The 14,162-nt window shown below is 44.4% G+C and overlaps 1 protein-coding gene across 9 annotated transcripts in view; it reads right to left on the minus strand.

Annotated features, from left to right (window-relative positions):
- Nucleotides 1-14,162, minus strand: part of PDE4D (phosphodiesterase 4D) — a 622,159-nt gene that overhangs the window by 110,383 nt on the left and 497,614 nt on the right. For all 9 annotated transcript variants that reach the window (XM_080972591.1, XM_080972594.1, XM_080972600.1 and 6 more), the window contains one exon: nt 1,381-1,572. In XM_080972591.1, coding sequence (XP_080828717.1) covers nt 1,381-1,572 — 192 coding nt within the window. The remainder of the gene's footprint in view (nt 1-1,380; nt 1,573-14,162) is intronic.

Below are 14,162 nucleotides of genomic sequence, written 5' to 3' on the forward strand. Positions count from 1 at the left end.
ATCAGTCCAGTATATCTGAAGGAGCATTTCCACCCCTATCGTTCAGCCCAGACACTGAGATCCAGCGCTGAGGGCCTTCTGGCGGTTCCCTCACTGTGAGAAGCCAAGTTACAGGGAACCAGGCAGAGGGCCTTCTCTGTAGTGGCACTCGTCCTGTGGAATGCCCTCCCACCAGATGTCAAAGAGAAGAACAACTACCAGACTTTTAGAAGACACCTGAAGGCAGCCCTGTTTAGGGAAGCTTTTAATGTTTGATGCATTACTGTATCTTAATATTTTGTTGGAAGTCGCCCAGAGTGGCTGGAGAAGCCCAGCCAGATGGGTGGGGTATAAATAATAAATTGTTGTTGTTCCGTTTTTCCCTGCAGATGCGTAAACATGATGCGGGATCACACCCACTAGCCCTTGGCTTCGTGTGTTTGGCATGATCTGCAAAGAAGCCCACTGGCATGACATGTGTGTGCCAAGGCTTTGCACAAGCAAGGAGATTCCCTTGAATTTGGACCCTGCGGTGGCAAAGCACCTGCCTTGAATGCAGAAGGTGGATAGCTCAGTTGCTTAGAGCATGATGCTGACAATGCCAAGGTTGCAAGTCCAACCCTGTAAGGGAAAGTTGCGTATTCCTGCATTGCAGGGGGTTGGACTAGATGATCCTCAGGAACCCCTCCCAACCCTATGATTCTATGAGTTAACCCCCCTCTATGAGAAGGCTAGTAAACAACCTGTCTGAAATCGGCAGGAGCTGCTGACAGTCGATATACAGACCATACTGAGTTTATGCTTCAGTTTTGTGTGTTCCAATGAATAAGCAGCATCCCAGATTGCACATACAGAACCTACACACTTTGCACGTCCTTAGGGTAGAATAACAGAATTGGAAGGTACTTCGTATGTCATCTAACCCCTTGCCAATGCAAGGGACCCCCCCCCCAGCATCCCTTTATAGGATAAGGTGGCCATATGGCATCTGCTTAAAAACTAATGAAGGAGAGCCCCTCATCTTCAAAATCTGTCTGTTCCCCTGAAAAGCAGCTGGCACATCCAGGAAGCTCTTCCTAATGTTTAGTCTAAATCCCTTTTCATTTTATTCAGTATTGTGAAAAGACAATGTCTTCCTAATCCACTACAGGTGTCAATCAGCTTAGTTATGCTAGGCCGATTGTCCTGTCGCTGCTCATTTTGCATACATTTAACCAATAAATTGTATTTTCACATCCTGCACCTTGACTTGATTCCACTGTTTTCAACCTTTTATCAATTCCTAGATAAGCCTGATAATGAAGGATGGCGTTTCTTGCACCTGATGAAGCAGATTCTAGACCACGAAAGCTTATGCCATGTTTCTTTGAAAGACCTTTCAGACACGGCGCAAATACTTACATATCACTGGCGATGGAGGAGTTCCTGGACATAGACTTTGGAGAGAGGTCATAGTCGCTATCGGACCGGTAGAGGAAGGATTCCCTCCGTTGACTGTGAACAAAGTTAGCCTGGAGAATGAGCCCCGATCCGGGGCTTGTCATGGGATCCAAGGGACTCCGTCCCGATGAGGTGCCATTGTCGACGTCAAAACTGCAAGAAAGGAAGAGAAGTTCAACACCACAGAGCTAACAGATCTGTGAGCCACACACATGAAAAAAGCTACTACCAAGGAACTCTTCTGCTACTTGGAAATCTCTTACTCCTGGACAAAACCACACCTGGTCATCAAATTAATGGCCGGTGTCCCTAAACACATTAGAAATCTTGATAACAAGAAATTACAAAACGAAAGGGAGGCACCGCTATAACAACAACTTCCTTCTGTGCAACTCACAAATGGGAAGAAAGCATTTTTTTTTACTTAAACTCAGCAAGATGCCATGGCAAATTGCACCTCTAACTTGCTGGCAGCACTGGAAACCTTGTATTAGATAAAGTGTCCCTTATTGTCAGTTGTACTTCCTGCAGACAAATATGCTCAAATCACAGCAGTGCAGAAACTGAGACTTAGTTTCCCCCCAACTGTTGGTGATGGGGGAAGCCAGTGGCGGGACTGTTACCACTCCAGACTGCAAATGGGGGCTCCCAGGATGGCATGCTATGCCACCCCAAGAAGGATGTTCTAAACTAGCATAGAAAACTAGAATAGAATAATAGAACTGTAGAGTTGGAGGGGTCCCGCAGGGTCATCTAGTCCAACCCTCTGCAATGCAGGAATCCAGCTAATGACATTGTTACATATTTGGGGGTAAACCCTAGAAATTAAGAAATGCCAGGGTTTTGATCAATTGGGATATGGATTTAAGCGCAGAACTGTGCCAGAGAGGGAACTTAGGAAATTCCTGGGCTGGCTTATGCAAACCAACCTGGTCCAGCTATGGCTATAAAGAGTACAACAGAGGCCATTAACAGTACAAAGGAACTTCTCCTCTTGCTCCCAGGTGTGAACAGAGACTGTGGACTTGGGAGAAAGGGGTTTTCTGGGATGAAGAAGAAGGGGAGAAAGAGCTGAGGTCCATCTTTGAGGGAAGCAGCCTGAAGGTTGCCTCTGCAAATGTGTATGCTGTAAGACAGGGGTCAGCAACCTTTTTCAGCCGTGGGCTGGTCCACTGTCCCTCAGACCATGTGGTGGGCCGGCCTATATTTTTTGGGGGGAAATGAATGAATTCCTATGCCCCACAAATAACCCAGAGATGTATTTTAAATAAAAGCACACATTCTACTCATGTAAAAACACCAGGTAGGCCCCACAAATAACCCAGAGATGCATTTTAAATATAAGGACACATTCTACTCATGTAAAAACACACTGATTCCCAGACCGTCCCCGGGCTGGATTTAGAAGGCGATTGGTCCGGCCCCGGCCCCTGGGCCTTAGGTTGGTGACCCCTGCCGTAAGATCTGGACTCCCTCCATGCAGACCGAAGGTGTAAATAGGTGAATGAACTATATTTCCTAAAGCACAGCAGTATTTGTTCTAGTCTTGCTGGCACTTCAAGGAGCCACTGCTGCCCAACTTAAGCACAGTTCAGAGGGAGCAGGGTCTCCTCCTCAGGCCAGAGGTTTCACAGCTGGCTCCCTCAATTATTCTGCCGTGGACTCAGGCAGCAGTAAGTGGGAAGTGTCAGGGTCAATACTGACGGCATTAAGTTTTCTTCTTCAGCCTCCTGACAAATGCTTTTGTCATATGCCCCATAATCCCTTTTACGGAAGATGCAAAATCTTCATCCCAGGAGGTTGGACCTGCAACTTTCTACGAGGAAGTTGAGACTGCTGAGCTGTGGCCTCTTACTCCTGCTGTGCAAAGGAAGGCATGCAGAGAGCTGCCCCCATCCACAGAAAGGAGCAAGGAACTTATGGCAGGTAGAAAATGCATGGGGGCATTGGAGTCCTTGTGCCCACAAGAGGGCACTAGATGCACTTGACTCAGCGCTGCTACAGTACAGCACCATTCATTTTCAGCGAGCCTTGGATGTTTACTATGCGGCTGAAACAGGAGAGCAATCTAAGCACATTTTAAACTTATCCATACTATGTGCTCCTCAAAACCAAAACAGGATTTTGAAACACGACAACTGCAGCAAATACACTTCCATGTACAGTGGAACCTCGGGTTACATACACTTCAGGTTACATACGCTTCAGGTTACAGACTCCGCTAACCCAGAAATAGTGCTTCAGGATAAGAACTTTGCTTCAGGATAAGAACAGAAATCGTGCTCCGGCGGCGCGGTAGCAGCAGGAGGCCCCATTAGCTAAAGTGGTGCTTCAGGTTAAGAACAGTTTCAGGTTAAGAACGGACCTCTGGAACGAATTAAGTTCTTAACCCGAGGTACCACTGTATGTAGGTACAGTAATTTGTTTTCAGCTAAGGCCCAATCCATGCAAAATGACATCCAGGCAGGTGGCCTCAGCTTCCTCTGCCCATCTCTCTTCAGAGCGTTGCAATCACACTATTTGCATCAATCAAACTGCAAGAGAAGCCACTCCAGAGAAATAGCTCCCCACACCTGCATTGCTATAGTAATGCATGAAAAGATGCAAGCATTCTTGAGGGCTGAGCTACAGCTTCTTTTTTCCCTGGAATTTCACCAAATAACATTTTTTGCTCAGGCTTATAAGTAATGCAGAACTAAAACTACATGCCCCCCAATCTTATTGATAAGGTTAAAAACCAAACAAATGGGAAACTGCTATTCATGTGAGCTTAATACAGTGGTACCTTGGGTTAGAGACACTTCAGGTTACAGATGCTTCGGGTTACAAACTCCGCTAACCAGGAAGTGGTTGTTAAGAACGTTGCCCCCGGATAAGAATGGAAATTGTGTGTCAGTGGTGCAACGGCAGCAGGAGGCTCCATTAGCAAAAGCACGCCTCAGGTTAAGAACCATTTCAGGTTAAGAACGGACCTCTGGAATGAATTAAGTTCTTAACCCGAGGTACCACTGTATTGCAAATGTGTCACTGGCAATTGATTCAGGGTTTTGTTTTGTTTTAGCTTATGAAATTTTCCATGGAAAGAGTAAACCCTTGTGGAGGAAAACCTGCAAAGTTGTCACTTTATAATCTGAGACATGAACACACTTGTTTCACAAAGCTACAACATGGAACACCTGCAATTTGCCAGTAATCCAGGTGTTTCTGTTGCAGTACAAAACTATGGACACTAGATGGAAGTCTAAAACAAGGAAACGAGCTTCTGGCAGATAAATTCGGATTTTGATTTAATACGGTTTGCTTCCAGACGGGGGCTTAATACTGTAAAAGGGTCATTCAGATATTGCAAGCAGGTTGTTGGCAAATGGGACTACTTTTTAACTCTTCAGAAGGAATAAATCTGGATTAAAAGGGGAGCAGGGGTACAGGCTAGTATTTTGACGCTGGCACCGTAACGTGGATGCTGCGATAAAACAAATGCATGTATGAGAAGAACCCAATTGACAATAAACACCCATTTAGAAGCACCCATTGATGCAGAGCCCTGATGAGTACATCTTGTAAAACATTGTTTCCTAGGACCTATGAACAAAGCAATACCGAAGAGTGACAAGGAGGGCAGATGCGGTCAAGAAATCTTGCCAGGTAATGGACATTTCTATAGAACTTCTCAATTTATTGTGATTTAAATGTCTGACCCCATTTGTCAGTTGCTGAATAAGGACTGGGCTGGTAAGATATTGGAATGCTTGTTACCATAATATGTGAGAAAGCATATTCACATGTGGCAGCTCCAGCTCAGCGGTAGAATGAGAAAACTGGTTTGTGGGAAGAAGGTTCAGTCCCTGGTGCCTCCAGGTGGGGCTCGGAAAACCCCCAATCTCAAACCCTGAAAATCCTCTGCCAGTCAGCGTAGACAATACAGAGATAGATAGCCTAATGATATGATGCAGTACAAAGCATCTTCTTATATTCCAGTGTACTTCCAACTGAGATGTTTTCTCTGACCAGTGAATAACTGCATTCTGTACAAATTTCACCAATTTAGAGGATATTTAGAAAGCCGTATTTGTGGAAGATTGGCTGATGCCTTGGAAAGTACTACAATATCCATTAAATGGCTGGTGAGTCCAGCCAAAAGGTTGGTTAAATGGTCGGTTTATTGAGGGACAGAAGTCCGCTCACCTCTCTTGGTGTGGTGGCATTGCTGGACGGAAGAGGCTTCCCTGGGACCCCGATGGTGGAATTCAAACGGCACTGCCCTTCCTGATAGGTGGCGGGGCATAAGCCCCCGTCGCCTATCAGGAGCTGGATCCTAGCCTGCACCTTGCATTGGCGAATGGAGATGCAGGCTGGGCTGTGGGCTATGCCAGGGGGCGGAGCCGATGGAGCTGACGGTGGGCTTCCCTCGGATCCATCCCTTGACCATTTAAGCAGCCCACACCTGGGGCACAGCCTGTTTGTTCCTGCGCTGGGTTTCCCCATCCCACCCACCCATGGTTTATGCTGCTAGGCCAATGACTTTGCTGTGGCTACGGTGGTTGCTGTTCTTTACGGTGTCAGGTAGGAATTTGCCCACTGGGATAACTGGCTCTTACCTGGTGGTTTTGCCTACCTCATAGCAATTCGTCACAACTGGTTGGGCATTGGGGCAATCCCTTGTTTTGGGCGGAGAGGAGGTTGTGGTCCCCGCCTGCCCCTCCAAACGATGGGGTATCCCGTTAAAGGAATCCGAGGGGGGGGAGGGAGTGGCCATGTCCGTGTGCCCAGGGGGGCCAGGGCCAAAGGCACTCCACCAGACAGCAGTCCCTGCAGGGGTCACCCTATTTGATGTACGTCTTAGGAACCTCCGCCTGGATTGACCACACGTCACTTTCGGTGGGCGGGCCGGAAGTATTTCGATTGCCCCACGGCCAAGCCAAATCTTTTTCATCTGTATTCAATAAAGTTGTGGCCTGTTTTTACCCCAAGCCCAGTCTTATTGGTCTCTTATTTATATGGGTTGGGGTATGGGAAGTCCGATGCCTTGTCCTGCAAGTCATTTTTGTTTGGTTTCAGAATGGTTTGAGACAAGCTTTCACTAAAATCCAAACCATCTGCATTTGTTTATGCAAAGGTTGCACCATTTCCATGACATGGAGGCATGCCCTGCCCTCAACTTTCCCAGGCCGAATAAGACCATGGCTCCATCTAACTACATACTGTTTGGCAGTAGCTCTCCAAGATTTCAGACAAGGGATCTCCCTGGAGATGATAAACTATTGAATCTTAGACCTTTTGTATGAAAAGCATGTGCTCTACTGCTGAGTTAAGGCCTTCCCATACATTAAAAACTAGGGCAGTCCATCATGTCTCCAGCCGCAGAGTTGAGTGTGCATTATTCCACTAATTGCAGGGGATTTTAATCACCTAGCAATGCTTTAATTGATTAATTGCATGGATTAATTAATTCAAGCTTGCACCTCTCCTAAGCAAACGAAAAACACTGGATGATTTTGAACATCCTCTGTCGATTCCTAAAAGGCATCAGCTTTACCTGCCTGAACATAAATCAGTTATTCTCCCTGCATGGTCATAAATTTGCAAAGAAGCCTTATCCTAGAGGATAAAAATCCTTTCCTGGTCCAGCGAGCAGGAACCACAGTTTTGCACACTCACTCTGGCGAGTTTAAAGGCCAGCTCTGCATCCCATGGTTTGAAGTTGCCTTGTTTAGAAATTGACCATAGTTTGCGATAAACTGGCCCTGATGACACAACAAACCGAGATCCAAGGAAATGGTGAGAGAAGTAGATGAAGTCCTCCTCTTGGCCATGTGAAAGGAGGAGAAGAAATGATGGAGCACACAAACTCAAAGCTCATGGTGGTCCTTTCTGCTCTTGGATGTCTTGCTAAGCCATGATTTTGCATGGCATGTGAACAAGGCCAGTAAGTTTGAAAACTGGTTTGGATTCATAAACAGTTTATCTAGATTACTGTCACAAACATTTAGAATTGCAATGCAATTTCCATAACAGGAATACATCTATAAATATATAAGTTGAAAAAAAGTTTTGTTTTTGTTTTTCCATATGGCATTTGCATGCACAAATATCACTTCCCCCAGAGATCCCTCAATCAAATTTGCCCACTGAAAAGACAGAAACAATTTCAGTCCCCCATAATATTTTCACAGCAAAGAAAACATAATTTTCTCACTCAGGGAATGAGAGTTGTGCTTGTGGGTCTCCGCTCAGCAAAGAACAAGAAACAAGATTTCAAGTTTCTGGAATGGTGACATATAGTGGGGAGCCAGATTCAGCCTGCCAGGCCTCCCCATTTGTCCTATGACTTGGATTTCAGCCAAGTCACACCCACCTGACCTCCATCAGGTGTGGGGAAGGTAAGGGTGGGGCGTGGCCAAAAGCGGCTTTGCAGGCATTGCCAATCCCTTGCACAGGGCTTCCAAAGCACCTGACATCCAGCTGTTTATTGGATGTTTTGAAAGTGCTGCATAAAGTGCTTTGCAAGCCCTGTGTTCCATGATTGCCAAGCCCAGGGCTTGCAAAGCACTCTGATAAGCACTTCTCAAATGCCCAACAAACAGCTGGTTGTAAGGCATTCGGGAGAAACAGGTGTCAATCATTCATTTGATGTCATTGTGGCATCAGAAGATTCACCCATCAGTCAAAGCTAGCCTGCAGGGGTGGGCTGGGGTGTTGTGGGGTGATAAAAGATCTGGCCTGCTGGGCCAAAAATGTTCCTTATTCCTGATATAGAGTGTACAGTTGTGACTAATTTCACACCTTTCAAAAGAAGAAAAGGTTAAGGTGTTTAGTTATACTGATGGGAATTACTAATTGGGGATATGACAATGTCATGTTATTTATTTTTGCAAAAAGAAAAAAAGCCTTAAACGCTCTAACCTTTCTTCAAAGGAAGGAGTGCTAATCTCTTGATCATTTTGACTGCCCTTCCGCAGCTTTTTCAGAGCTAGAGCTAGGATCGTGGTTATCACCATATCTTGTGGTGAATATGACATTTCCTTGTGTTAATAACACATCCTCCACAATTCTCTCCATCGTATTTCCCTTTGTGAAGAAGTATTTCCTTTGTCAGTCCTGAACCTACTTCCAATAAACTGGGTACCCATTTGACTGTGTGCCTTTTCCTGCTCCAACATAATGACAATGGTTTATGAAATGATGACTGGCAATACAGGAAGAGTTTTTCCTCTACTCCCTGCTCCCATCAATGCTAGAAGGAATCCAGTTAACAAATGAATCCCTTTTCCATACAATATAAAAGTGACGACCTGTAGCTTAGATAGGTTTGGGGTTTTAAGATATATCTATTTCATTTCAAACTAAATATACAGGTTCTCAGTAGGCTTTGGTTAAGGAAAGGGGTGTAGTTCAGTCACAGAGCATCTGCTTTGAGTGCAGAAGGTTCCTGGTTCAATACCTGGCATCTCCAGGTATGGCTGGGAATGTTCCCAGTCTGAAATCCTGGAGAGCCTCTGCCAATCATTGAGGACAATACTGAGCTAGATGAACCAATGGTCTGCCTCAGTATAAGGGGGTGATGAGAAAAGGGGGTGGAAGAAAGTGCCAATATGTGTAACCTCACCACCAATTATGAGGAAACAGTGAAAAGGTTACCCACCTATGTAGTATATGCCATAAAGCAGTTGCCTCTAAATACAAAGTTTCTATTTAACTGTCAAGACTAACAGCTTTTAACAGAACTGTCATTCAAGATTTTTTCTAATTATTTTTAACAGGAGCAACAGCAGTTAAGGGATGGTCACTTCTTGCTTGTTAGCATGGGCATGTGGCGGACTGGTGAGGGAACTGGACGGATCTGCCAGACAATTCCTGTACATTCTTACTTTCACTTTTACTAAGGTGCTGGGGCTCACTTATCAACGAATCTAGGAAGGTAGGAACCACCACAAGTTGTTTCTTGGAATCGGCAACATCCTGTGTGCCTCCAATTTAAAACTGGATGTTTCTGATCCAGAAAAAAAATATTACAGTGGTATCTTGGTTCTCGAACTGAATCAATTCAACTCCCAGAATGGTTCAAAAACCAAGGCACGGCTTCCGATTGGCTGCAGGAGCTTCTTGCAGCCAATTAGAAGCCACGGAGGACGTTCGGCTTCCAAGGAACATTCGCAAACCGGAACACTCACTTCCGGGATTGCAACGTTCAGGAGCCGATTTGTTTGACAACTAACCTGTTTGACTACCAAGGTACTGCTGTATTCTCAACTTTAGAAGTTCCACTTTAACCCACAATTTAGTTTGATTATCTTTTCCTTTGTCAGTAGTTGAGAGAAGCAGTATGGACTTGGGTCAAGGCAACTTCTTACTTCCCATGCCCTCATCCCTGTCTTCAAGGAACAGGTAAAGGGATGCTAGATCTTACCCTTTGGCCCCACCTTCATCCTGCATGGCCTTCTTGTGCTGCCTGTCCACTTTCACACACTGACTGGGATATGAAAATGGAGTCTATTTACATACAGCTCTAGATGCAAAAAGGGTCTCTGCATATTTGACTGGAAATCCTGGCTCAACTAGTGTTCCCAATCACATGCACAGGCCCATCTTATGTTTCCTCTTTCCTCTCAAGGCGCAAAGAAGAAGATAAAAAGAAGAGTTTGTTTTATCCCGCTTTATCACTACCCTAAGGAGTCTCAAAGCGGCTAACAATCTCCTTTCCCTTCCTCCCCCACAACAAACACTCTGTGAGGTGAGTGGGGCTGAGAGACTTCAGAGAAGTGTGACTAGCCCAAGGTCACCCAGCAGCTGCATGTGGAGGAAGCGAACCCGGTTCACCAGATTATGAGTCCATCGCTCTTAACCACTACACCACGCTGGCTCTCAGATCAGGAGCAAGGGCAGAGGGGAAGCCACCTCTTTCCCATTGTAATCTGATGCATATCTGCCTGAAACTAAGTCCCACTGTGTTCAGCAGGGCTTATCCTATGTATAGGATACCCCATCCAAAACCCTGGAGAACTGGTGCCGTGATTCAGTATAATGAACATTGAGCTAGGTGGACCATTGCTCCAGCTCGGTATAAGACAGCTTCCTATGCTACCGTGATTTGTAAGCATGTGCAAAACTGAAAACTTAATAAAATGACTGCAATTTGCACGAGCAACCTAGACATACGATGTCGTCAGCTGCGAGGCACAAACGCCAAAAGCATATTACCAAAACGAAAGACTCATCACCAAAGCAAATTAACAACAAGCATTCAATTTGCTGAGCTACATCTAAGTAGCGAGCGCTGCAGCGTTCCAAAAGCCAGTCCCCAAAGAACGGAAGATGAGATAAAACAGAGCTTAGTGCTGCAATTCTCTTAATTCCCCATCTTGCCAAAATAAATGGCTTAAGAGCCATTGAGCAACAGAGACACAAAATTGTGATTTTAGATTCCTTACACATGCCAGAAAGATTCCTAAGAGAATGTTGCATGATGCTTCTGAAAGTGGCCTTTTAATGAGGCCACCAGCAAAGGAAAGAGTCAAAGCTGCAAACTCCAGCAACTGCACTCAATTCTGACTTGTGGGTTTCACATCAGCATCTAGTTTGACACTGAGAGAAGAGCATGTGGGACCAGACAGGCCTTTGGTCTAAGGTGGCAACGTGCCCTGCTCTACAGAGAATCACCCATTTATTTTCAAGGTCTGTCTGCTATTTGAAGATGTCCTCTATTTGAAGGTTGCCCAGTCCAAGTCTGTTTTGAAAGATAAGAAACCGTGAGAGAGAGCGTGCGCAGCAGGAACCTTGAAATTGCCTGTCTACAGTTAGCGGCACCTGGCCAGCACACTGAGGAAGAAAACAAATTGCCTGTTGTCTCCCCCACTATGGTGAGGGGTGCTGAATTTGTATTTAAATCACAGCATTTTTTATTATTATTATTATTATTATTATTATTATTATTATTATTATTATTTCAAAAGGAATCACCATATGAAGACTGGTTTTCTCTTTTTTGGCAATGTATAACTGGACCCCCTACTTTGGTCTGATGTAGCAGGACTCTTCTTGCCGCCAAATGCTGGGGTTGCCTATTATTATTATTATTATTATTATTATTTCTCTTGAGGTGCATTTTCAAGGGTATGGCTTCCTTTAAAGTGCTTGGAGCCATGCACTACAACAGTTATTTCCTAAGTTCTAGTTCTCAGGCTGTATTATGGCTGATTTTAAAAATCTACTTCTTTAAAATAAATGAAAACAAACCACGCCAGTTGACAAAACTGATAAAAACAATCAAGCAGAATAAAACGCACATTTAAGGGGGTGGAAGAGCATGACTCATCACACAAGCATATTTTGAATTCTCTCTTTATCCCCACCCCCACCCCATAATAGCAAATTTTCAGAACGTGGGGCTCCCTGTTTCTTCTACAGCAGACCTGACCAGCGTTCATGTCTGTGGGATCTGAAAAAAGGCAACCAAAATGGTCAAGGGGATGGAGCGACTCCCCAGTGAGAAAGGACGAGGAAGAGGTGATGTGGCAGAAGTTTATAAAAAAAATATCCATGGCATGGAGAAAAGAGAAGAGTTTTTCTCCCTCTCTTACAACTCTAGAATTTGTAGACATCTAAGGAAGCTGAATGTTGGGAGATTCAGGACAGATTTTATTTATCTATTTTTTAAAAGCCCTTCTTCACGCAGTACAGTGGTACCTCGGGTTAAGTACTTAATTTGCTCTGGAGGTCCGTTCTTAACCTGAAACTGTTCTTAACCTGAGGTACCATTTTAGCTAATGGGGCCTCCTGCTGCCGCCGTGTGATTTCTGTTCTCATCCTGAAGCAAAGTTCTTAACCCGAGGTACTATTTCTGGGTTAGCGGAGTCTGTAACCTGAAGTGTCTGTAACCCGAGGTACCACAGTCAAACCATGGAACTGGCTCCCCCAGGTGGCAGGGATGGCTTCCAACTTGGATGGTTGTAAAAGAGGATTAGATTTTATGGAGAGGATTTATGGAGAAGGCTATCAATGGCTACTGGCCATAGTGGCTCTGCTCTGTCTCCACAGTCCAAGGCAGCAATGCTTCTGAATACCAGTTGCTGGAAACCGCAGGAGGGGAGAGGGCTCTTGTGTTTGGGCCCTGCTTGTGGATTTCCCACAGGAATCTGGCTAGTCACTGTGAGAACAGGATGCTGGACGAGATGAGTCACTCCCTCAATCCTGGAAGCTCTTCTCATGTTTTTATGTACCGTACTTTGGTTTTTCCCTAGAACTCTGAGCTCCACTAAGTAGCGTCTGTTGCAAATGGCGTCCATCTCAAATTAAAGGATTTCTGAGCCCAGCGAGTTGTTCTGAGTACCAGAACTGAACTGAGTTCATAGCCCTTTCCTGGAAAAACCCACTCCTAGTTATTTCTGCTTCCACCTTCTTGATTTCAGCGTGATAATTCTGGGTATGGGGGTAGGGCTCCATTTTGTTGTTGCCAATGCTAATCCATCAGAAATACCTGGTGAGCTACTTCAAATCATTATGAGATCTACCGACAGATCCTAATCCACCTTCTGCTTGTGTCGGCCCTATGTATTTTTAATCTTTTGTTGGAAGCAGCCCAGGGTGGCTGGGGAAACCCAGCCAGATGGGCAGGGTATAGTAAGTAAATAAATAAATAAATAAATAAATAAATAAATAAATAAATATTATTATTACATCTTCCTGTTTCTCTCTAGTCTATTTGTGTGCTGCAACTGCTTATGCAGAAACTAACAAATATAATATTTCAGAGTAGTTTGAATAACAATTGATTGTTAAAAGGCTAACGTAGCGGAACATATTTACGTTACTGAAATAAAAAGGAATAGATCTAGATTTGCTCAGTCCTTGTGCAATTGCACAACTGAAAAGGATTTCTAGTATGCATTAAGACACGTTGCTTTTTCTGGGGGCAGCTAATTACGATTCCTTCAGGGAGTAAGTTCCATTGAAAAGGATTATTCATTTATACTTTGTTTACTTAAATCCACATATTCACTGCATGATGATCAACAAATTAGTTCAGGATTTTATTTTCATTTTTGAGAAAAAAACAACAACAACCCCAATACTGAACTTTCAAATATTATGTTCTAATGTGACGCTTGTGGCTATTTGTACATGCAAAAAACCCCAGCACTGAATGTTCTTGTGCCGGATTCACTTTAGTTTTGATCAAGAGCAAAGATAAAGAACATTGTGTTTAAGGCACAAGCAGGTTTTCGTCTGACCAAGTGCTGCTCTTAAAAATAAATAAATTAAAAATTAACCACTTCTCGGGCCAAGTCCCATGAGAAATGACAACTTCTGGTTTCCTTCACCAAAAGCTTTTATGAGACCCAGCTTAACTGTAGTTAACAGTGAATAAAAAGTGAAATTAGAGTTGTTTGCCAAGTCTAAAGACAAATTAGAAAATAAGCTTTGAAGTTTTCTTGGAATTCAAAGGACCTAGAACTCGCCCAGGGGACGAGAGAGAGAAAGAGAATTATATTGGGCTGCAAGCCAGAGACATATGTACAGAGGTCCAGGAACACAGTTGGGGACTTATGGCAAGTCCAAGGAAAAGGCCAAGATAAAGCATCTTTCCGTCCACGACAGCAGCTCTCAGAGGGTACCTGTGCTCTGACACAGTGAGCTTGCCCTTCCCTATCAAAAGTAATGGATGTACACAGAGTTCGGATCAGCTGGACTGTAGTCCTGATCTGAGTAACATGAATAACTCCTTATTGCTCTGGCCTATGGGCTTC

Source organism: Podarcis pityusensis, assembly GCF_964106645.2.
Source record: "Podarcis pityusensis genome assembly, chromosome: 11".
NCBI classification, from domain to species: domain Eukaryota; kingdom Metazoa; phylum Chordata; class Lepidosauria; order Squamata; family Lacertidae; genus Podarcis; species Podarcis pityusensis.